Source organism: Strix uralensis, chromosome 4 (assembly GCF_047716275.1).
Source record: "Strix uralensis isolate ZFMK-TIS-50842 chromosome 4, bStrUra1, whole genome shotgun sequence".
Taxonomy (NCBI): Eukaryota; Metazoa; Chordata; class Aves; order Strigiformes; family Strigidae; genus Strix; species Strix uralensis.
In genome coordinates, this window is record NC_133975.1 from 42,163,763 (window position 1) to 42,190,583 (window position 26,821).

The 26,821-nt window shown below is 37.2% G+C and overlaps 1 protein-coding gene across 3 annotated transcripts in view; it reads right to left on the bottom strand.

The window, feature by feature from the left end:
- The window catches only part of GALNTL6 (polypeptide N-acetylgalactosaminyltransferase like 6), a 508,624-nt gene that overhangs the window by 314,661 nt on the left and 167,142 nt on the right, over positions 1-26,821 (bottom strand). For all 3 annotated transcript variants that reach the window (XM_074866466.1, XM_074866464.1, XM_074866465.1), the window contains exon 2: positions 11,862-11,970. In XM_074866466.1, coding sequence (XP_074722567.1) covers positions 11,862-11,970 — 109 coding nt within the window. The remainder of the gene's footprint in view (positions 1-11,861; positions 11,971-26,821) is intronic.

The following is a 26,821-nucleotide window of genomic DNA, read 5'->3' on the forward strand; positions in this document are numbered from 1 at the left end:
AATCAATTGGCAAACCTTTAAAACTGAAGTTCCTCTTATGGGTCTTTTGACCTGGATTCAGGTTAAAGCAATGTCTTCCTTAAATCTTTAAAAGAAATAGTCTTTAAAGATGGTTGACAGCAGCCTATTCCATGTTTTAAACTTAAAAGACAACTTAAAAGTAATAAGGAAAAGTTGTCTTTTGTCATTGCATATGAATTGAAAAGTATAGTCTTGATATGCTATAATTGCTGTCAAGTACTTCTTCCAGCTCTTTTGCCATGGTTTAGTCAGGATTAGTTTCCTCTTCTTCTTTGAACTGGGATTTTTATTGCAAAACAGGCAACAACTGGAAACTGAAATACAAAAGAAAACATTTCTTTCTGCAACTGAGTCAAGCAGTAATTGCCCTGAGCTGACAGACTTGATAATTTTTACACCTATCGCAAGAGACAAGCAACTCAGTTTAGATAAAGAGCTCTCCTCCTCCTTATGCACAAACACAGGTCTAGTCTGAAGGTTTCTCAGCTGTTTGTTCATTTCAAACTCTCCCTGCAAATGAGCCACATGTTTTAGAAGACTATCTAGGTAAAATTCCTTTTCCAGAATCCCTACAAAATATATTTATCTTAAAAAACCCCACAAACTAGTATCTACAGATGAACTCCTATTAAATTTCACTTAGTCCTGAAAGAGTTTAAGCAAAAGGAGAAAGACCACAGGGTGCTAACAGTGCCCCAAACCAAAACATCTTCCTAGACTGCAAGTGACAAATTAAAAGATAGATTTGAGCTCAGACCTCCCGGCCCGCCCCCCCCCCCCCCAATCCCCCAGACTTCTGAAGTAGTTTCCCTTCTTTTTCACTTTCAGGCAGTAACTCTAATAAATGCCCAAGTATTACACATTAAAAACATTCACCAAAATCAGCACTTCATCACTAATACTGATGCGAATCCACTGACAGATCTTCACCACCATATAGAAGGGGTAATAATATAATTAGGACTGTCACAAGTTCATTGGCAGATGGCATCTGCTTCTTGATGTTTTCCTTAAATTTTATTTTTGCTTTGGCTTGTTTATTTCTCTCTTTTTATAATTGTGTAAGCAGTGAGATAAACATTCAAATACAAGGGGAGAAGGGACTAGAGAGAGGAGAATTTGGTCTGTTAAAGATTTGACACCACGTTTACCCCCCATCCCTGATGAAAATATAGAGAAAGATGAAAGACTAACAACTTTAATAATTTTTGTAACATAGCACTTAAAATTTGAACATTAGTTTCAAGCTAGAATATGTATCATTGGTTTATGATTTAGTCACAGATATTTCTTGTCAAGTTACTAGAAATACAATTTTCTTTCTGCCTGTCATGGTTAAAATCAACATGCCAATGCCCAGTACAGAAGGGTACACTGAAGATCATTTTTGGTGCTCTAATTAATATGAGTCAAAGGGAAGTATTATGAACTCTGTTACCCCTTCCTTGGCCTCTCTGGTAGTCCTTAAATAGTATCACTGATGAGTTTTCAAAGGCAGGGGGTGGGCAGGGAAGAACGGGGGAAGAATCTAGCTAATTTCAACCACAAGTGCCTCAAATCTCTGCTGTGAGTACTGAGACCACAGTCATTTTGCTTTAAAAAGCAAGCTTGAGTCTGACTTACAGCCACACATAAACTCCTTTTCACATATAGATTTAAGTGGCAAGAGTTAGTTCTATCATGTGCACAGTTTTCCAACAGAGACAAATGCTGTACAGACACAGCCTTACTCCGCCTGGCTTCTGCAGCAGTATAATATTAGGTTGTAACTTAAGATCCAGTGGGGGTGTGTACTAACCCCAAATCACCACTTTAATAATACTGTGAGATGCCATTTCACAATCTGAGGAAGCAAGTTTGTAGTCAGCAGGGAAAAACTTAAGCACTTGTGAAAGAAAATAAAACCATATTTTATAGATATCAGGGTTTAAACTTCTGGAGAAGGCATTACTGAAAAATATCTCATTCTAAATCAATATTTGAGATTATAATACCCTTATTTGTGCCCAGCATCTGGCTCCAAACTGATCTCACTTTTTTCAATAGGACATCCAGACCAATAAGCTTGAGTAAGAGTGGCAGAATCATGGCAGAGTCTACAGCACTTTATATTTACAGAGCAAATGTGTTTTAATATGTGAAACACTTTATGTAACTGCAGTAATTATAACCATCTCTTTCATATTATATATCCTTTACATGCTATCTCCTTGACAAGCAATGATTAACATTATATTTTAGAATTTTTTAATCCCATCAGACTTGCATTAAGATAAGCTGATGAACATATTTCCTTTTTACAAAACAATAATTGTAGACTGTGTGAAGCACATTCATGATTAATGCTATGAACAATTAGGTTATGACTGTTTATTGAGGCTTTGGCTACCACTACAGTTCCAATTATATTGCAAGTTCTCAAATTATTTCTAAAGGAATTGCAAGTTCAGAGGCCTAAATTAAATTTAATAAATTTGTTTAATATATAATGCTGACAGAATTCCCAGTATATAATCCCATCTGAAATATGGGATGAGTAAATCAATATTTTAGTATATGCTTCTTTCCCTGCACAACTTTGGTTATATTTCATAGAATAGTTTGTGCTGGAAGGGACTTAAAGACCATCTAGTTCCAACCCCCTGCCATGGGCAGGGACACCTTCCACTAGACCAGGTTGCTCAAAGCCCCGTCCAACCTGGCCTTGAACACTTCCACGGAGGGGGCATCCACAGCTTCTCTGGGCCAGTGTCGCACTACCCTCACAGTAAAGAATTTCTTCCTTATGTCTAACCTAAATATACACTCCTTCATTTTAAAGCTGTTACCCCTTGTCCTATTACTATACTCCCTGATAGAGAGTCCCTCCCCTTCTTTACTGCAGGCCCCCTTTAAGTACTGGAAGGCCGTTTTGTACTTATCCATTTAAGTATCACAGAACGAATTTTTTCATAACCAATAGGGAATTACATTTAATGTTGCAATCTGTATGATGCTGTCTCATATCTTCTAGAGGTACTCTGTTACCAGACTTTGCTTTGACAAGTTCTTCTGAATGTAAGAACAGGAGCTATTCAAAATGAGAAGGATTGACCACAGAAGCTTTGGAGAATTATTCTACTGCACTTTATTCTCAAAAATTCTTGAATGGAAGTGATGGAAAAAAAAATCACCAGTGCATAGTTTCTTAAGGTCACACAGAAGTCAAATCTCAGGTGTTCACTACTTTTTATACCTATACAAATGCACTCTTGACTCTTTTGCCTCCTTTTAACATTCCACCCCAAGAACACAGTTGCATTCTGTTTCCACTTTCATCACAAACATATACAGTTCACTTCTTTTTCAATGTCTCTGTTTAGTTTGTTTATAGAACTAATCTGTATGAATGTTTGTTTGTAGAACTATAGAGCATACTGTCTGTTTGTTTATAGAACTAATCTTTATGAAATGCCTGCACTGAGGCATATAAAGGTCAAGATCTTTAAAATCCTCTTCTCCCTGTCAAGATAACATTTTGAAGAAGCAGAAAGTTATAGACTATACTGAATATAGGAAAGAACTAAAACCTTCATTCCTTCCCTCCACATAAGGCTTTCACATGCTATTTAAATATACAAATACGAGGAACAAAGACTGTGCAAATGGCTCGATAACTGCTGGGATAACCATTGGGTGATACAGTACATTCTAAAATTATAGTACATTCTCCTCTGAGATCTTATTAGCAGAGAGGAGCAAGATGGCTCAACAGTCAAATACAAAAGTATTGACAGCTGCATCTCAAAAGTCACTTTATCAATTCCTTAACCAATTACTTTGGAAGACAAAGGTTTTTATAAATTTATATTTAGTGCTATAAAAACAGCTCCTTACCTGTGAATTACACTGAATTTTTAATACCCCTCACCGAATATAATAATTTCAGCATACACATGCAAGCAAAAACATCTCCAAACCATTATAAAGAAAAAAAGGTTAGTATTTAAAGAACAGAAATTGAAAACAGAAAACCACTACAGAACTTGCAGTATGCAATCTTTCTACATCACTCTATAGGTTATTAATTTCAGTAATAGAATTGATAAAATTTTTTTAGAAATGAAACCTTATTTCTTGTTTTCCATCAGTTCTGCTCAGCTGAAAAGTTTCCATTTTTCTATTCCTTCAGTTCCTCTTTTGCAGTATTTTACAATAGGAAAGCTATCACCGGTAGTTAGAAATAGCTTTTCATGATCAGAAATTGCACCATATTTAAATATAAACATTCAATCTCTACCTCTTTAAAAGCCCAAGAATTACACATTCGAATCCTTCCTCTTATCTGAGAAGGGTTGTAATTCATCATTACTGCTATTACTCATAATTGATGAGCACATACAGCTGAGAATTTCTTGAGGGAAATAGATAAAATAACTTTCAGAAATGGAGTAACAATGACATTGATTGATTCTCTAGGACTCTTAGTCTCACTACCCAGGCCATAAAGATAGAGGTGGAAACAACATAATTTCTTCTCATGGATGCTTCTGAATTACTACCTTAGGCCTTCATGATGCTCTCCTGTGAATCTCATCCCTCAGGGATCTCAGACTCCTAGTTCTGCACAGAAAGCCTGGAAAATCAGTGGCCATTGGTGCCACAGCAGTTGCCATGCTCTGGAAGCCTCTGGTGAAACAAAGAAACCTGCCAAGTCAGTAGCTGATAAATGGCAATATAACAGGCTTCAGCGTCCAGGATCTCTACTCTACCCAGAGATGCAGGAAGATTTACACTGCCCTGATACAATCAATCAGTGTTGCTGTAGCTGAACTAATATGCATACTGGTAGCTACCTACAAGCTGCGTCTACATAGGGTGTGCTTGCAACTATGAACTGCAGTGTAAGAACACTCTTCTGATATACATAAGACATTGCTTACTACTTACCGAAACAAAAATTATGACAAATGTAAGATTTGCATTTGTTTATAGTTGTCATATTTTTTAATGCAAATTAGGCATATACTTCATCACGGCATGTCATCAGTGTATTCCCAGAGGAAAATAAATTAATAGAAACAGCTCTTATTTTAAATGTTTCTTTCAGCATTCTTCAGAGAGATGGCACATCAGATCCAATAAAGTCAGTTTCTCTGATTAGCTTATTCTGTTCCCTCCCCCTCCATTGTAATATCTGACTGACTTAATGGCTTACTGCAGAAAAGGTAAATAATTAAAGTCTATTTTTTTTTTCTGCCTAAAGTATCTATCAAAACTGTTTAGTCAGAAATTACTTTTTTCTTTTTTAAGGTAAGTTTTTGCATTCCTTTTCCTATATTTCAATCATTGGTTTTGGGGTAATGACAGAATAATATTCAGAGAAAAATCAAAGTGATTGGGTTGACTGAATGAAATAATTTTCATTTCACTATGTCTATTCTGTACTGATGAGCAGTATATTTAAAATAAGCCATTAAATGCTCCTTTCTGCCTTTGAGTAAATCAGGGCTTCAATATCTGGCAACTAATTGGCTGTCTTCCCTGTTCTATCAACAGTATAGCAATTAGTACTTCTGCAAACCAACAGCACATTCCCTCTATTGGCTTCTTGCATTCTTGTATCAAAATTAACCAACTAAAATTCTTAGAACTGTTTTCAAAGTCTTACTTACACTCAGATAGATTGAAAATATTGAAACTGCGTTAAAAACTTGGGAAAGAGAAATAAACTGCAAGCAAAACAGCAAATTAATTGGTATTAGAGAAGTAGTTTCAGTGCTTTTCCTAACTCATATTAAAAAAGCAAGAGTAAACATGATAGCATACAAAAAAGATACAAATAACCTGTCAAAATCATTCTATTATAGCAGTCAAAGAACTACCAAGATTCCAGAAATAATTAGAAATTTTGGAATGGAATACCTACAGTGACAATGGGTAGAGGATTTGGCTATATGAAAAGTTATTTATCAAATTGTCTGAAAAGAGCAAGAAATGTATTTCCTAAATGACGGGTGTAATCAGGTGCAGTCTCTCCTTCCAATAACACATGGAACAGACAATGGTTAGTCTGTTTATATGTACATTTAAAATAAGGGTGCTCTTTGGTTTGTCTGTTAAGGAAGATAAACCAAAGCATAATATCCAGCACAAACATCTTTTATACTGTGTCTCAGAATGATTGTTTTTGTTTGTTTTGGTTTTTGTTGGTTTTGTTTGGTTTTTATTTTTTAAAGAACAACCTTCAGAAATACAAATACATATGGGGAAAATTTCTCAAATATAACAGACTCATCTCTCAATCACCTGGATCAATATAATTCCTGTGTCTCATCTGGTTGCCCTGTGAGTTTCAAAAGTTCTATACAGGTAAGGCAAGCAACAGGAACACATGAATAACTGATTTCCTATTTCTAGACAAAGAAAAAAAATTAATCAATTTTGGGCATTTTAAACAAAACTCATTTAAAAAAAATCCATGCCATTTTGGGGATTTTAAAACCATCAAGTTCCAAGAAAAAGCATCATTTTGAAATAAAATTTGGAATGTCTTATTTGGAAAACATCAACACTAAAAATCATGATGCTTTCAACATAATGATCTTGTTTCAACAAAGAGCCATACATAATTTCTTTAAGAAAGGCTGAGCATTCCATCTACATTGACTACCTAAATAATACTCTTACCAGTATCACGTAAATTAATTTATTTTTATATCTGTCTAGGACCACTTCAGTCTTTTTATTCATGGCAGGAAATACTTCTCAAGTAGCCTGTGGATCCCCAAGTCATTTTTTCTTTGCAAGAAAATGACCTAACTGGAATGGCATGAATGATCTGTTTCACAGACCTTGTATTTGACTAGTAAGAAATAATTTATTAAATTGTAACCATTTGTGTCAGTATTGCATTATCATTTCTCGAGATGAAGGATTACTCACATAGCAATTATATCTGCAGATCTGTCAGTGGGCAATTTTTAACCCATCTGTGTGTCCAGTTAACTTCAGAAAATGTAAGTTGTTGATTCCAGAGTTGGGTTGTTTGGTTTAATTTTTTTGCTCTTCTAAATCAAAATGACATATGGTTTGAAGTCAGAGAGGAAAATCCAAGCAGAATGGATGATCATTTTCTTTCCGTGATAGCTGTACAATAGATACTTTGTTACATGAGCTACAGCTGGGCATAAGTGTAGGAGCTAATTGTTGTGTTGTGCATCTGAGCAACAGTATCAGTGAGATCATGAAAATATCTCTGAGAAACCTGTGAGTAGCCCACTGGATCTTGTTGTGACAAGCAAAACTGATAGCAGTGTAGTCCCACATCACATGCTAATTTACAGATTTTTACTAGGGTATAGAAAAAATATGGCTGTTGGACAAATCAGGTGTTAAGGAATTATGACTCCAAAGACTGCTTTGCATTTTCTCCACCAGTTAGAAACAATATCCTACAACATTCTTAACACAGCCAGAAAGTGTTATCTCTTTCCAAGAAATCCGAGTCACAGAGGAAATGAAATAGCTGTGAGAAAACTGGAAATTATACTTAGATTTATAGACTCTCAGACTGCTGCCTTAATTACAGGCCATACCACCTGTGATATCTTACATTGGTGTATCTCCTTGAGGAGTTTCTTTCTTTCTGTAACGTCATTAGCAGTGGAGTGGAATATATATATACACACACACACACATACATATATCCAGTAAAAGTACATCGCTTCTGCATTGAGAACAGAGTAATAATCCACAAGGGCACTAAAAAAAAAAAAATATCTGATGTCCAAGTCTAGAAGTAATCTATGCACTTTTGAAGAGGCTTGCCTGGACATTGACTATGTGAAACATATTCAGATGTGTTTCTCCTACTCTTAACACACAAGATATGCATTTTCCAAAAGTAAGCACCTCATCCCAGGAAATACCCACCATGAATACATATCACAGGTCTTTGGATTACATGTGTAGCTACTAGTTAATGTATATTCTGCTGTAAAACTGATATCCTACAGAGCAGGACTCTAAGCTATCAAAGAACACTAAATAAAAACTATGTGTGGCACAAATGGACACCAGACAGATTGAGACCCTCACTGATGGAACAGTGACACTAAGCAGCAGCTATGGTGTGATTGCATCTGTACTAACACCTTTGTTTTCTCGGTGGGAAGCCCACAGAGGTGTTCTCCACTTGAAAGGACTTCAGCAAATAATTTCATCTGAAGGAAACTGACCTTGGAAGGATCTATACCATGAGCAAATTCCATGTAAGTGAGAAGTTGAAAAATTAGTACCAATTATTGAAGCCTCTGTCTCTGCAAGAGTCTTTGAATATTAATTACATTTTGGCTACATGTAAAGACTTACCACTCCATTATTCACTTCAGTCCTTCTCAACAACCATCATCATGCTAACAGAATGTGAACTAATGGTAGAAACACCATAAACATGCATTTGAACATCAGGTGGCCCAACAAAGCCCCACAAAACCAAAAGTAATATGAGATCACTTCAGCATTTATATGAAAGATCATTTATAATTTTAGAGCCAAAAAAGATTAACTAGAACACTTGAAATAAATAGAAATAGTACCATTTTTCTGAATGTCTTGAAAATTGCTTTTTTCCTTAGCTTTAAAATAACTGAATGATTGCCACTGAGGAGAGACCACTCAAATTCAGGAACATTGGTTTTAATTTGGTGGAATAAAAGGAGATCAAAATATTGGGCCTTGAAACAGAACTAGCCATGGAGAAACTAGCACCTCTCCATAATTGGATTTATGAAATTCACACTGCCAGTGCCCAGGAAATTGTAAGCTTTACAGATAAACAGCTAAACTGAATTCAAAAGGACTTCACTCCTTTCTTCTCTTCTGTGTAATGAGCATTGTCTGTCTTTCCTGCAATGTCCTGAGAAGACCTTTCACTGGTGTTATTTCATGCCTTCAGATTGATTTTTAACTAGAAGTTGAGCTCAGCTATATTTTGTTTTGTTATTAGGGACAGAAATCATACAGTATGTCCCAAAAGAGTGCACTGAGATAGTCTAGTTTTCCCTTTGTATTACTATATTGTGATTTTCAAAGAAAAAAACAATTAAAAGTTAATGTAATCTAATGAATAATAATGACAGAAATCATTAATAAAGATTTCTTAAATGGTCAAACTCAGAAAACACTCAGAAAACACTATCACAAAGAAGCCAATAAAAATATAAATAAGTTGAAATATTTTAAGTATTATTATTACCAAGAATGGAAGTATACTGGAAAAAATATTCATATACTAGGATGTTCTACTACAGTTATAATGTTAGGAGTAGGACTGGAAATTACAAAGCTACATAACATGTTTCACTAATTTCTTAGTCGACTCCATGCAATGGTTTGCATTACATTGGCTATGCTTTAGCTATCAATCAGATAATCATAAATATTACTGTTTATTTTCCAAAACATATGGGGTCCTCATTACATATTTAGGAATCAAAAGTACATTGCCAAAGTGTCAGTGCACATCCCTCAAAAAGGTCCATATTATGGATAACATGGATTTGATGGAGAGACCACTTGGTTGATAAGGAATTGCCTGATCCCACTCAAAGAGTTGTGGTCAACGGCTCCATGTCCAGGTGGAGACCAGTGATAAGTGGTGTTCCTCAGGGGTCAGCATTGGGACCTGCACTGTTTAACATCTTTGTCGGCGACACGGACAGCGGCATTGAGGCACCCTCTGCAAGTTTGCCAATGACACCAAGCTGTGTGGTGCTTGGCGGTCGACATGCTGGAGGGAAGGGATGTGCCATCCAGAGGGACCTGGACAGGCTTGAGAGGTGGGACCCTGCAAAACTCATGAAGTTCAACAAAGCCAAGTGCAAGGTCCTGCACATGGGTTGGGGCAATCACAAGCAGAAATACAGGCTGGGCAATGAGTGGATTGAGAGCAGCCCTGCAGAGAAGGATTTGTGGGTATTGGTGGATGGAAAACTGACTATGAGCCAGCAATGTGCACTCACAGCCCAGAAAACCAACCATATCCTGGGCTGCATCAAGAGAGGTGTGGCCAGCAGGTCGAGGGAGGTGATTCTCCCCCACCATTCCGCTCTCATGAGACCCCACCTGGAGTGCTGTGTCCAGCTCTGGGGCCCCCAGCATAAGAAGGACATGGGACTGCTTGAGCGGATCCAGAGAAGGGCTACGAAGAAGGTCAGGGGACTGGAGCCCCTGATGAGGACAGGCTGAGAGAGTTGGGGTTGTTCAGCTTAAAGAAGAGAAGACTCCTGGGAGACCTTATAGTGGCCGTCCAGTACTTAAAGGGGGCCTACAGGAAAGATGGGGAGGGACTCTTTATCAGGGAGTCTAGCGATAGGATGAGGGGTAACAGTTTTAAACTGAAAGAGGGTGGATTTAGATTAGAAATGAGTAAGAAATTCTTTACTGTGAGGGTGGTGGAACATGTTGCCCAGAGAAGCTGTGGATGCCCCCTCCCTGGCAGTGTTCAAGGTCAGGTTGGACGGGGCTTTGAGCAACCTGGTCTAGTGGAAGGTGTCTCTGCCCATGGCAGGGGGGTTGGAACTAGATGATCATTAAGGTCCCTTCCAATGCAAACCATTCTACAATTGTATGATTCCATACATATGTGCCTGTTTCTACGTACATGCCACTTCTATCTTTTACATTCTCTCTTAGATATCTGTCATTTTACACTTTGCAATTTGGAACACAATTAACATTAATCTGACAACTCCTAAAATGCCTAGAATAACTTCATCCCCATCCCAACCTTTTTTTCCTCCTAAGCACATATATGGGAGGAAAGGATAATTTTTTCAGTTAGTGATCAAAAAGATTCAAAAGAGAAAGGGAAAAACAGTTTATAAAATTAACCTACACTTGAAACATTTTACTGGTTCAGGCCCCTGCAAAATTAAGTACTTATGAAGTCTTATGAATCTGTCAACTGGATTCAGTTATAAAGGTATTTTAGGGGAGGTGTTGGCTGTCTTCTGATAGTGGGATCAAGAAAGCATGATTTATTTTATAATAGAAGATATGCCTTTGTAAAGTAATGACTTCCAGACACTGATTAAGATGCAATTCAACTGCTGTTTCCCCTCCTTCCTTTTAATTTAATTAATCTTATGTTAAATAGTTGTAAATTGTAATGTAAAAGATTCAAATCAGAACATGCTCTGATGACAGAAAGAGGAACACAACCTTTCTTGCACATATGGCATACAGCATGTGAAAGTACATTAAAATTACATTACTCATTGTAACAAAGTGTCCTTCAGTCTATCTGCAAATACAATTTGCTTTCATTTTCAAATACTTTTAGACTGTCAGAATGAAGTGAAGTAGCTTTAGCCAAGACTAGAGGATTGGAGTTCAACAATGGTAGAAGGGTCATAGTTTGTTTCTAACATAAACTTGGATGTTCTTGGCAATTATAGGTACTGGACTCAGGTTTTATCCACCGTTTTAAGGACAATTCAGCTTCAGTTGTAATGTATGTCCCTTTGGAAATTAACACTTTTGCTTATATTTGGTCACAGTATAACAACTGACATCAATATGAAAAATATTTTGTTAATAATATTTTTGCCCATTCCTTGTACAATCATTACATAGCTAGTCATATGAAACGCATTATTTTTATTTTCACTTGGCTATTTTCAGAGATAAGGTATTTGTGCATGGTCTGACCCCTCAGTTCAGAACATTATGTCCTTGTGACATGCTGCAATCAAAAAAAAGGCTGTTAGTAATGTTTTTTAGCTGACTTAAAAGAAAAAAACCATATGGAGAAAGAATGAATAAACCTCTTAAATTTGCTCTGAACTTATGTATACCTGAACGCATAGCATCTTTTTGAATGCTTTCATAATCATGCCAGTCCTTCCTTTTCAAGCCATCAGTCCAGGTAAAAAGCTGTCCATCTCCCAGTCCCAATGGAAGTGTCTGTGAAAACAGTAAACAAACAAATAAATATATACATGGTTTGCATTATTACAGAAGAACATTTATAATATGGCACAAGCAAATAAAACAGTTTATCCAATGCAAATATTGAAACTTTATTATGGTAGATCAAACTATTTTTCTAAATAGTGTGAGAAAACCATAAATTTAGTTCTCGACACAAAATTAATTGCAGTACGCGAAACAACTTGTGCTTAACATTTCTCCTTCCAGCAGTGTCCTGTTATGACTGCTTGGCAAGAAGCTCATGGAAATTAAATGGATCACTAAAACTGAACAGGTTTCAAAAATGCCTCATCCTTCAACTCACGAAGTACCTTGATTTTTTCCCAAAACTATCACTTGTGCAAAATTGGAGTTGCAGTTATTCAGCACATTTCAATGTGTTCCCCTTTAATATTTTTTTGTTTTGGTTTATTTTTTAATAGCTAATGATGAGTTATTGCTATTCACATACAGCCAGGCTCACCGCATCAGAGGCACATATCAAAGAGACCCTCAAAGCACTTTCAAAACCTGTAGATCTTTCTTCATGGTAAGAGATAAGGGGAAAAAACCAACCAAACCAACCCACCCAAAAAATACCCATCAAAAAAACGCAGCTGGTAAGTTGACTTCCACTTTCCAGACTCCAAATTCTTGGGTAAAGCTAAGAACCACTTTTCACTTCTAAGCAAATTTATGCTTCTAGAGCTTTTATTTTTTCTCATTCTTTCTTTTTATAAAAAATAAAATACAAAAGTATCATTAGAAGTACATTAGAAATACACAAAATTTAAATCTATAGGAACTAGTACAAAGCTGCAGAAAGTTTCAACTAAAGTTAGCCTTTTTCTAAATGCTTAATATACAAAAAATGTGGTAAAATAAGTGGAGAAAATTTTGATAAGCAAATTAGACTACTGTATCTGTGCTGAAGAAAGTGAAGAAGTGATTAATTGCTGCTTAGGAGTAACATGAAAAATCTTGTTCCATTAATTCTAGGTTTGAACCGGTAAGTTCTCCAGAACAAGGAGTGTATGCATAACACATGTTACAAATGCTGTTATCAAAGGGTATGTGAAGACATGAAAAGCAGTTCCAGGGAAGCAACATTTGATCAGCCTTCTACTAGGAAATATTGAAAGCTCTCCAAAAATCTTATGCATATGTAAGAGTGATACTCTGAACTTCATGTATTAAGTATGTAAACCCAAAGAAGATTGGACTCATCCGTCTTCTCTTACTGATTTTACACTAATGGCAGCACAAAACTGGATGATACTCAGTGGCTCCCAGTGAAGTTGTCCCAGATTTTTCAGTTAGGGTTTCTCTTTTTAGAACAGACAAATCTTTGCCAAGCTACATGATGCGGTAGCTAAGCCATCCCTAAAACTGTGGTTTGAAGGCTTTCAGAGTTGTAAGCAAGAAGTGAGGAATGTCAGGCATGGCTGGTTACCTTTGAGCAAAGGATGCTAGAAATCCTGGCTGACAAAGATCCATGCAGAAAATCTCTGCTTTGGGTCAGCTGATATTTCTGAGAATGTTGGATATTCAGGGCAAAGTGTTGTGAGCTCAGTGCTCTCCAATAAATCCCTGAGTTACTGAGAAAAATCCATCACATTCTGATAGCATGACCTACTTTTTTTAGTTTTAATATTAAAGGTAACTTATGTTACATATCACCAAAATGCAATCGTGCCTGTGTTTATTCCTCAATTACAACTTTTGCAGACATATTGCAAGAAAACACTCGGTTATCATGTTTTAATATAAGTCAGAGGTTCACACCTGGAAGAACTCAAGAAGAACTGAAGATATCCTGATAAAACTATTTCATGTTATCAAAACATCTAACCTTTCACGTCCTTGAAATGAACTCATTAATTTCAATAATTCTTGAGTTCAGATAATGTTAATGTTCTAAAAGTAATATGAAATAGCTTGTTTCTTAATGTCAGAAGCATAAGGTAGAACACAGACTGCAACAGTGTTAACCATGATTCTTGAGCCAAAATTTCTAAAACCATCCCCTCTGAAGCACTGGTTCTTTAAAAGCCAGGCCCAGACAAATTGGCTTCAGTTAAACCTTTATCCCTTGTCAATATGGGTACAGCTGATGTGAACCACTTGGTCCCCAAAATTCAAGACTATCAAAACTATCAAAAGCATGATAAACTTTACTTTCGTAACCCTTTATTCCTGTGTTGCCATCTTTCCCTAAAAATAGTGATTTAAATGGCAAGTTTGCAGCACACTGAAAGAAAGCTTAGTAGAGTTTACAGCTGGTTTCCTGTTGCCTATTTGCATTTTGATGCCATTACTCTTAAAAACTATTAATTACTTGTAGTCACTTCACCTGATAACATTTACAAGTCTAATGTACCAGGGGGCCCTCTTGAAAGCATAATATAGTTAAATAAATACATTCACGAGCATTAATCTAGCAAAAGTATAAATATAAATCCAAATATCATGTGGTACACAAAAAGCTAACTGAAGTCTTGCTGTGGCTCATATTTTGGAAGTGTTACATTGCCCTAAGAGGAAACAGGAAACAAACAAATCCAAAACCTTAGTGATGGTGCCATCATAAGTCCCTGTTTAATGACTGAGGGGTTTGTTTGGATTGTTGGGCTTTTTTTAAAATAAATCCCTTAACTCTCTCCCATCAAAATACATACTGTTAAGAGAAATCAATACCATGGTGATTTTTCAGCTCTAACAACCCTTTCAGTGTAGGGGGGAATTAAATACAGTGCCCTCACAAGTGGCTTCCTTAGAGTGGTATGAAGACAGCATAATCTCAATGGGGAGGCTACATTGTGGCCCTTTGAGGGACTGGACTTCATGAAATTCGCCCTGTGTATATGCTAGTTTTACTTCTGCAGTGAGCATGAAACAGGGCTTAGGAAGGGATGTAGAGTTTCACAGCCAAACTCTCTGGAAAGAGCAAGAGTTTTGCAGTGAAAATTCTATAGCTCTGAAGAAATCAGAACTGCCTTCAATCCCTCAATTATGTATCTCTCTTGTCAGCAACTGAAGGAAATGTGGGTTTTTTTCTGTTGTTTCTACATTGCTTAACAAGATACAAAAGCACTTGAGAAAACTGGTTCTTCCATTCCACTTCTGATTAAGGGTAAACAAATTGCATTTTGAAAGACCTTAAAACACAGTTTCTGGAATGTTGTAAAACTGCTAAAAGGCTCCATTGTAAAACCGTCTAAGTATGCTCACATGCCTCCTTCATCCAGATGACAATGACTGGAAGAGCCTCGTTTCCAAAGCATTTCTAGCTGGCAAGTCAGCAAAGAAAGAAAAAGCTAAAAAAAGGAAAAATAATTTAATAGACTTATTCTAGCCTTGTCTTCTCCCTATATACTCTCTCCTTTTTTTTTCTCAGTTCTCGATCTTTTTTGATACATTGATAATTTACACTATTTTGCAATCAAACTAGAACAAACTCTGGTTTTATTTACACAGGCTATGACTATCTGGTGTAGTGGCTAGATAATAATAACAAAAATAGTGTTGCTACCGCTAAGTATGCATAAAGAAAGCCCAGAAACCACACCCCAACCTCCACTGTCAACCTCAGAAAGACAAGTTCTGAGTAGGTGAATATGAAATCACTTCACAACATGGAATGTCCTAACAGATCCTGAATTTTTGCTGAGCACATATTTAACCATAAGGTGATGGGCTAAACTGAAATAAAATTAATCACACCGCATAAGTAGAAATGCTAAAGAAGGCAACAAAAGGAATTCTGCATTTTAGGGGTAACGTATGAGCAGGCAGACCAAAAATGATTAAATTCATGCTACAAAATACCTTATGACTTCAGCACACAATTGGGTTTAGACGTTTAAACAAATAATCAAATAAACTTCAGTTCCAGCCCATAAAAGAAAAATTTATCAAGGATTATTAATCTGTGGCTAAGCAATCTACTGAGCCACAGATCATGGGAGACAAAGTATTCTGAAGAATACATGTCTGTTATTTGCACGTGCTGGGTTCTCATATATGTAAATAGCAGCAACACTGCAAGATTGGTGTGAAGTGTTAGTTCTACATGTGCCTGTAACTGCAAGGGCAACAATACTCTTGATATACTTGAGGTCCTAAGAAATCTGAGCATGACTGGAGAACATTATGGTTCCTTGCAAAATATACCGGATGGCTTCTTTCCAGTGGAAACCAAGGTATGAGAAAGGAGAAGGCCCAGGCACCCCCCAGTACCTCACCCTAACATAGAAGCAATGCTTATATGTATTCTTTATACTGATATATCAACATATAGGAATGAGAAACCAGCGCAATTGATTAAATATACTCAGGGTTTTCCCATCCAAAACATTTCTGTAAGTCACCCACAAATAGTGCAGTCTGCCTCTATAGCCCTTAGCCTCTTGAACTCAAGAACTATTTTTATCATTGCAGCACTGTTGTAATAGCAAATATCACTCTGCATACGAAGAACTGGATTTTGACTGGCTGTCAAAAAAATCCTGCAACGATTTATCATCCAACCATTTGTTACACGTAGTATGCAGCTGTGGGTTGCACATTTTGAAGTGTTTTAGTCCGAAAGGAATTACCCACCTACAGCAACATTACATACAGCATCTGCCTTACTATTTCATTTTCACATTAACCTCAAAGCTTTTGGGATGCAAGACTGATACAGTACTACACAGACTCAGAAGATCCTTCTCCTCTAGAGAAGACTCAACATCTGGTTCAATTACAGAGAATATGATAAGCCCAAAAAATAGCACAATTATCAAAAACTCACTCACAGACTATTAGATTCCTCAGAGGGGAAAAAAGCTTCTCTGCTGTGACATTTGAAAGCTCGAACTCAGAAACAAGTGCCTTCATTGAATAACTCATTTATTTTTAATTTCACTCTGCGGAGGCAGACAATTAGAGGGGACTCAGGCAAAGGAAGATGATATATCAATGGAAATGCACCTTTCTAAAAAAAAAGAAGAGATAATTACAGATTCACTTTGAGCCTGAGGATTTGCTCACTAGCTCTAGGGTTATTTTAAACACCAATATACAGTCAAATACTGCATTAACAAAACATCATATGCTAATAAGCATAACTATTTCCAATTGTTTAATGAATTTTAGGAAATAATCTTACTTTGAACATAATTACTTGTTCCTGCTCAGGAAAGGATGCACATGGGAAGGAAAGGCAGTAAAGAAGTACTAAGATTAGACACCTTCAGGGATGTTTTAAGAGAAACATAAAAACAACCACTGCTTGATTCCCCTTTGTTCTTGAAATAAAAGATTCTGTATAGTGTTTGTAAACAGTAGTGTATAAAACAGATAATTCACTATTTTTTTCCATCCCCCTAACACAGATAACACTCAGGACTCTAAACTCTGGCCACCTACTCTGATCAAACAAGGCAATAAGGAAAAAAAACCCTGAACCCACTGAGCAATTAAATTAATTCCTTTATCAGAATGAAGTTAAGGATCACTTTTTAAAGAGTGGTGTCACTGGATATACCACCAGATGTTTATTATAAATCAGCTGCAAAATCACAACGTGTCCATTTCCCAAATTTCTGTTCTGGTGTTATCATAAGCATAGGAAGACAGACATTCTCATGAAGCTTCTTCCCCAAGAGTTGGAATGGTCATGAAAACTATGCATTTTGAAATATTTCCCCTTTTTCTGTTTGTGCTACATTTTAGCACAAGACCACCAAAGTGAAATATTAGCACTACAGTACCCAAATCTGAAGCTAAGTGCTCTTCCACACACAAACAAAATCCATTCTGAGGCAGTGACTGACTAAGGATATTAGAGACGAAAACCAAAATATTATTTCCGCTAAGGATGTGTTTGATATAAGGCAGCCTGATCTACAGAAAAGGTATAAATGCAAACATCACACTATCTCATCTCTATACTTTTATGCTTAAGCTCTGAACATTGCCTGTGTAGATCTCCCTTCCTGTATCTCTTCAGTGTTATGGCTAAAAACCAAAAAAGGTCTTGCATCTGAACCGCCAAATAAAACCGAGATCTGCGTATAAGTATTATGCAGAGCAAATAGGTAAAATACAGTTCTTAAGCACCTGTGAAGTTTCCATCACCATAAAATGAAAGTATCACACCTAGTAATTTGGATCCACCATGATCTTTCCTAGGTACCAGGAGCAGGCATTGCACAGCCTTAAAATATCATCTGATAGTTTTGAACCCTCAGGCTACATGTTTCACAGGGTCCACCTCTGGGACACTGTCCCTCTAGGAGGGGAGCAGCAGCTGCAGAGGGTGCAGTGGCAGGTTGTGGGGGGTGGGCAGCAGCCACCCTGCCCACCAGGACACCCACTTCTCAATGCCATTCATGGACAGTTCCTGTCGGTCGTGCACCACTGCTGGCCAGCCACTGCCTGCCAAAACTTCTGCCCATCAGAGCAGCACTTCAGGGACAGACAAGAGAAGCCCCGGGAGAACTGAAGGGATGAGAGAGCTAGAGGACATTTGGGGGACCTCATCCTACAGCGCCACTCTCCCACATACTGCAGAGAAATGACTGCTGTAGATCTGGACATCCTCATTAGGGTGGAAGACGCTGAGGATGAATCAAAGCTGTTCAGTAAAATGTAGAGAACTACTATTTGCTATCAAGAGAAGATGGTAAAGGCTCTAGAGGAGCTCAGAATCTTTCAAAAAGAAGAAAAAAACAGAATACATATAATAGATATAACAGAATAACAGAATAGATATAATTACTGCCTTTTAATTTTATTTTTACTTTAAGTACTTTTAAAACATTTTTAAAAATATGAACCTGAAGTGTTTTCTAAACCCTTGGCTTTTAGCAATATAATAGAGAGTTGAGGACATGATGAATTTCTTCCTCTGCTCAGATTTTCTGTGCCATTTATTTGTTATGACACAGCAAATAAGTGTTCATTGCACTGACATTTACATTAGTAGAAATAATTAGCCCAGCACATCAAAAAAAGGGCAGCACTTGATTTAGTCTGTGACATCTGAATGACTCAAGGTTATTTCATTTTTGAAACACTTGTATCAGAATTTCTGTGCTTTTAGTTTCTAGAATATCATGGACAACCCAGTAGCATCATGTCATCAATTCCAAATTAAAACTGTTAATAATGTTATTTAGAAAATGCCAAGCTCCCCAAGCATTTCATTACCAAGATTTTTATAGACAGGTATAACAGATGTTATTGCTGCACTATGGTTATATTGTTAAAGTCACAAGACTGCAGAAAAAATAAGTTAAAACATGAGTTTTAAAAACATCACAATTTCCTATTCACCCAATGTACAAGTGCTTGAGCACTGGGTGAATGAGAACTTTGTAAGGATGCATTTGTATGCTGTAAGGTTGTGATTTATCATGTCAGCTTGTGGAATATTACAGATGTTTAATAGTATACATTGGTATGAGAAGACTAACATCTTCTTTAGCATAGATATTGTCTTGCATCCATCAAGGATTAAGAGTTGCAGTATGCATTGCCATAAAGGATGTAGAATTTTAAACACATGTATTTTACAAGTTATCAGCAAAAGGGTTCATGGACTCCTACTATGTCAGCTATATCAGGTGATACTCCAAGGAAAGTTCTGAGCTTCACAACTCTGATGTATGTTGAAACTATTCTCAAAAAATTACTTCTCATTTCTTTTAACATCTAACATTTCCAAAGCATCCATTACTACCTCAATGAAAGGACCAGGGCAATTTCAGTTAATTTTTTATATGAACAATGAGTTACATGCTGGCATCTCTTATTCCTATAAAGGGGAAACAACCAGAAAGTTGACATTTGTATTTCCTCACTGGTAAGAATGACTCAGGTAACAGGCAAAAGTATTCTAAATTCCCCAAAGAATACAGTAGAATGGGACAGCATAGCACCAAGTAGCTATCCTGAGTACATAACATCATGTCTAAACGGATTTTTCTGTATTTAAGTCAGTGCCCGTCACCTTTTGCCCTTTCCTTTGGCACCACTGAGAAAGGTCTGGCTCAGTCTTCCTTTGTTCCCCACAGCCAGGGATTTATACCCACTGGTATGACAGGTATAAATACCTTGTCTTGTTAAGTCTAAACAGATCCAGCTCCCTCAGCTTCTCCCTGTAAGACAGATGCTCCAGTCCTTTTGGAGGGGGACGAGGGTGTTACTAGTTCCACGGACAGGAGATAAAATGTGCTGAATTCCAGAGGAGTTTGGACTCCATATCTGTTGAACCTGAAACACCATGAATTGCCAAAGGTGACCTACAAAGTCTGGCAGTGAACCTTGGCTTCCTAAATGACAGAATTTCAACTGACTGTAGGACAGGAGGTAGGGTCTAGACTGAAGTGATAACAATAAAAGATTCCTCAGAGCAAGCAACTCCCACCTCTTTCTGCCTGCTGGTCTAAACTGCTGACAGACTTGCTCAATAACTAAAACACCTAAACCAATCTTTTCTTAATATATTTTCACTTGTCTCAATTCCAACTTGGCAAAAAGAAACCAGACTCAAGTAAGATAAGTGTCTACGATAGATCTAAATGAACTAAACCAGCTGCTGACAATGTGCTGCTTCTCCTTCAACTCAAGAGTGCTTTGCCAGCACAACACGGTAAGCTTGCAGAAGAGCCTGCATCCATACTTGACTATTCATTTTTATCTTCTTCTATCTCTTCTCCTTGAAATAAAAAAAAACCCTGAACACCCAAACCCAAACCCTATGTCCATTGTAAAGAATCAGATTGTTAGCAATTTTGCTAATTTTTAAGATTTAATTTAAAAAACAAAACAAAAAAACCCAAACCAAACCAAACCAAAACAAAAACCAGAGAGAAATCTATTTATGGTTTGGGGACTGATTAATTTTTTGATTAGCTGCAGTCTGCAATACTGCAAGGATAAATAATAAAGATACAATAGTGTTTACTGTTAATAGACTTTAGAAGAATGGCTTTAGATTTTCACTATGCTAAGAATCATGCTGTTTCGCATTGACCACTGCAACAACTCAAGAGAAAAAGTGCTTTTGTAGGATTCAAGCGTTAGGTGTTTTAAGCAGGAAATAATTTCTCAATTTGAGATATCTATTCAATGGTTAACAATCAAAATTTCTTATGCTAACTTACTTCTAAAGTAATTTGCCTTTGAATTTCTTTTAATAAAAGCACATCCTCTCTTAGGTAATATTCACAGAGTACTGAACACATTTTATAAACAGTACAGAATAATCACTACAGTTAGGTTATCACTAATGAGAAAATTTCAATGTATTTGTTGTTGCATGAAACAACAATTTCAGAAGCATTTTCTAATTTTTTTTCTCCTTTAGTGCACCTCTTATAAAACTTTTTTTCTTCCTGAGTGTAGCATTCTTCAAATCTCTGTGGTACAACTGATAACAGCTTTGCAGCAAATCTGATACCACTGAACCAGCAGACCCAGCAATATTAGAAAAAAATAGCTACCATTTATTACTGTTTTTTTTTAAAAATAACCCAATCTGACCAATATTTTCAATAGAAATAGATTTTTTTCCGTATATTCTATTGTAATAGAAACATTGTAAGAGAAAGGTCAGATGCAGAAATTAACTTTAGTGAAACTTGGTACCTGGCATGTTTTAGCGCTAAATAAAAAGTTTGCTACAAAAAAATCAGTTTCTGCAGCCATGAGATAGCATATTCCATATTTTTGACTGCAGTATAATGTAAAAGTTAATTTGGCCTCTCAGAGTATTTGCAAAAGCTAATAGCCTTCTATGAGTACATTTTTAAATTGTTACAACAGAAAAGTAATAGATTTTTTAATGACGGTTTTAATGAGCATTAAATTCTAAACCCTATAGATAAATTATCATACTACGAAACAGCTTCTGTGTGCAGGTGAAATGCAATAACTTTTTATTTTATGCAATTGTCAGAACATTTTTACAAACAGCAGAAGGAAAATAATTATTTGTTTAAATAGTATTTTTGAAGCTGTTTCCTGATCCATGCCACAACAGAATTCATGTTCCAAGGGCACTGATTTGCAGTATACTCAATCTTTTGGCAATGCCCATATGGAGGAGGAAAACACTTTACTGTCTTGCTGTCACACAGTGCTAATACGTTTATGAATACTCCAGACTATCTGTATTAAAAAGTAAACTTCTATGGAAAAAAAACCCACAGAAATTAATGTTGTTCCTACCAGAAGTCTCTTTCTTCCTGAAAAACATCCATCAGTCCAAGAACCAGTATTAAAACATACCAATTAAATGTGTCATTAATACCCCATTTTGGAATTTGCAGTTTAAGTAACACTGGATTAAAGAAAACAAAACATTGTTTAATTAACTAAAGTTATGAACCCACGTTGGAAAATAATTATTATCTTGCACTTTAAAAAAGACCTTGAATCAAACTAATCTGCCCAAATGCAAGTGCCAACTTTTATCAACAGGCTTCTGATGCTGCAGCGTATGTATCATTACTTGATCTCTCAAAGAATTCTTTCCTCATTTGGGCATTGGATTGTAATTTCCATTGTCTAAGAGATTTTCAAACAAACTCCACAGACTGCTGCAGAAAGAAAGCCAATTAAACATAATTGACAGGTTTACATTCTTGTTCAGCCTTCATAAGACAATATGAAGCTGATAAGGAGACCTCTTCCAAGGTCTTTGGAAGCATGACAATTTCTGTGCTTTGTGTGAACTCAATGTGTGTTTACCGAGGCTAACAGCAGTCTTGTTAGTGATTCCAGCATGATGAAGTCTGGAAATAAAGTTTTTGGTGGTTGTACATGTTCACACAAGATCATGAGAGAAGACTAGAGTCAGCTACCTTTTAAAAAAACAGTTCCTAAACTACAGACTCTGTTTCACTTCCCTAAGTAAAGTTAAAATACATTTAGATTGCCTTTTCTTCCAGTCTGCACTATAACCCTGCTTCCTGCTATTATTAAATTGGCATTAGGTTTTTTTTGTTTGATTTCTGTGTTTTGTTTTGGGTTTTTTTCTGTGTTTTGGTTTGGGCTTTTTTTGTCTCATGATGCTTTCTGAATCTGATTTAACTCCATGCTCATGCCCTTCTCAATCTCATACTCATTCCCACAATCATTTCTTTTTCTTTCTTCTAAGTGCTTTTCAGTCAAGCTATTCCCACACAAATAGCTTTTTATGTGTAACTCTAAAAATAAAGTAAATTGTGGGAGATTCGACAAAACAACGTTGTTTAGTATACTCCTTTCATGTGAGAAAAAGGTTTTTCACTCTTACTTTCTACCAAATGAACAATACCACAAGAATATAATGCATACCTTAACATACTTAACATACAATGAATACCTTAACATACACAGAGCTCCCAAACAAGCTCAAACACAAAAAGGAAGCCTACAGACGGTGGAAGCAAGGACAGGTAACCTGGGAGGAACACAGAGAAATTGTCCAAGCAGCCAAGGATCAGGTTAGGAAGGCCAAAGCCCTGTTAGAGTTAAATCTGGCCAGGGATGTCAAGGGCAACAAGAAAAACTTCTATATCAGTGGTAAAAAGGAAGAATTGGAAAAATGTGGGCCCTCTCTGGAAGGAAATGGGAGACCTGGTTACCCAGGACATGGAGAAGGCTGAGGTACTCAACAACTTCTTTGCCTCAGTCTTCACTGGTAAGGGTTCCAGCCATACCACCCAAATCGCAGAAGGCAAAGGCAGGGACTGGGAGAATGAAGAACCACCCACTGTAGGAGAAGGTCAGGTTTGAGACCATCTAAGGAACCTGAAGATGCACAAGTCCATGGGACCTGATGAGATGCATCCACGGGTCCTGAGGGAATGGGCAGATGAAGTGTCTAAGCCACTATGCATCCTGTCTGAGAAATCGTGGCAGTTCAGTGACGTTCCCACTGACTGGAAAAGGGGAAACATAGCCCTCCTTTTTAAAAAGAGAAAAAAAAAGAAGACCTGGAGAACTACAGGCCAGTCATTCCCACGTCTGTGCCCAGCAAGATCATGGAGCAGATCCTCCTGGAAACTATGCTAGGGCACATAGAAAATAAGAAAGTGACTGGTGACAGCCAACATGGCTTCACTAAGGGCAAATGGTGCCTGACAAATTTAGTGGCCTTCTACAACGGGGCTACAGTGTGGATGGATAAGGGAAGAGCAACTGACGTATTCTACCTCAAACTGTGCAAACCTTTTGACACTGCCCCGCATGACATCATTGTCTCTAAATTGGACAGACATGGATTTGACGACTGGACCACTCAGAGGATAAGGAATTGGCTGGATGATCTCACTCAAAGAGTTGCAGTCAATGGCTCCACATCCAAGCAGAGAGCAGTGATGAGTGGCATTCCTCAGGGGTCGGCTTTGGGACCAGCGCTGTTTAACATCTTTATTGGCAACATGGACAGTGAGATTGAATGCACCCTCTGCAAGTTTTCCAACACCGCCAAGCTGTGTGGTGCAGTCAACACACTGGAGGGAAGGGATGTCATCCAGAGGGACCTAGAGAGGCTTGAGAGGTGGGACCCTGCAAACCTCATGAATTTCAACAAAGCCAAGTGCAAGGTCCTGCACACAGGTTGGGGCAATTCCAAGCACAAATACAGGCTGGGTGATGAGTGGATTGAGAGCAGGCATGTGGAGAAGGACTTGGGAGTAGTAGTCGATCAGGGGGCTGGAGCACCTCCCCTATGAGGACAGGCTGAGAGAGTTGGGGTTGTTCAGCTTAAAGAAGAGAAGACTCCTGGGAGACCTTATAGCGGCCGTCCAGTACTTAAAGGGGGCCTACAGGAAAGATGGGGAGGGACTCTTTATCAGGGAGTCTAGCGATAGGATGAGGGGTAACAGTTTTAAACTGAAAGAGGGTGGATTTAGATTGGATATAAAGAAGAAATTCTTTAATGTGAGGGTGGTGGAAGAGGTTGCCGAGAGAAGCTGTGGATGCTGCCTCCCTGGCAGTGTTCAAGGCCAGGTTGGACGGGGCTTTGAGCAACCTGGTCTAGTGGAAGGTGTCCCTGCGCATGGCAGAGGGGTTGGAAATAGATGATCTTTAAGGTCCTTTCCAACCCAAACCATTCTATGATACTAAAAGAGAATAGATTTTGCTCTCCTTTAAGTGAATCCAGTTAATGCCAAGAACAGGTTAATTAATATTGAAGAAGTTCTGAAGAATCTTAATACTAAGATATTATGGCAGCTACTGTTGCTGCCCTGTCATGCCCATTTTTGTTGGAATACCAAAAATAAATTCACTACTACAAAAAGTTTTAAGCCATGTTTAATTGTGTGAAATTCAATGACCAGTCACAGAATCATAAACATGTATCTGGAAGGTCCTTTGAGACATAATCTTGCCCCACCTCAAATCAGGACTGGGTTTGCCAAATCACTTCCTTGAAATATCTAATCTGTCCTTGCAGACCTCCAATAGCAGAGATTGCACAATCTCTCAAGGCAATCTACTTCAATACTTCATTATTGCAATTAGAAAACTTCCCCTTTCATCTAACCTGCATTACTTGCCATAATTTAAGCCTTTTATTTCTTTGTTCTTTTCACCAGGGACAGGAATAACATATTTCCTTTCTAGCAGCTACATTTCATGGACATGAAAATTATTCTCTCCTCTAGACTAAATGCTCTTATTTTTTCAACTTCTCCTCAGCTCTTGTTGCTGACCCTGGAACTATATGAAACTTTGAAGAGAAAATCATTACTTTGTTAGTAATTGGGTAAGACTAAGAATAGCGAGTATCAACTGCTTGTTAAAAAACCCGAACAAACTAACAAGAAACATTAATACTAACTGGATGAAGAACTAAGACAAGTACCTGGAGGTGACCCTTTCCTGAAAATAAGAAAGATTAAATTATTTATTATAACATGCTTTTGCCCTCTCTGGCTGACAATTAAATAGCCTAACATACCCATGCTGTGCATTCATATAGTTCATACTTCCAACCCAACCTCACACTATTCTAAGAAGCAGCAGTGAATCCTCTTAAATGAAGTGGTCAAATGACCAAAATGTTTATCCATAATTAAGGGTGTCAAGTTTAAATTATGTCACAGACTTGAAGAGATACTAAAATTCAATGGGATTCATATACTCAAAATTACCGAACTACTAGGAATGATGAACTAACAGGTCTTGTACTTCTGCTTGTGTCTGAATGAATGCTGATTTTTCCCCTGGCAGTGCGAGCTTATTTAAAGAATTCAGATATGCACAAAAACTCTTCCCCAGGTGGGAAAATAGGAACAGGAGTGGAAAGAGGGAAGACTTATTAGAGGTTTTAATGAACTATTTCAAATTCAAACAATGACCTCATTTTTTTCCTCTGTACCAAAAACTTTGAAATTGGACAAACAGATGATCTTCTCTGTCTAATGCCATTTAAGCTGACCTTTCCATTTTATGCCAATAGTTTTCAATTACAAAAGCAATCACAGTATATTTCACTAAACGGAGTACTGTGATTAATTAAATCTAATTTTATCAACAACCAGAATGTGAATAGCATATTAAAGTAAGGTGAACAGCTTTGACTGATATACTGAGTTTTAATTTCTAATTCCTTGTCTCCCACTCTTTTGACAGGAATTGAAGGTTACACATCATTGAACAGGGTAAGCTACTGTACTCAAACGTAGCTTCAAAGATTTGACCTTCATTTTTTCTTGGACTTTTTTTCCCCTGTAGTATATAGACACCAAATTGATAGGTCTGGAGCTATGTGCTATGTGGAAAGTTTTTAAACATAAAAGCCTTATTTTAAAAAAACACAAGACTGACATTAAAATTAATTACCATAGTTCTTTTGGCA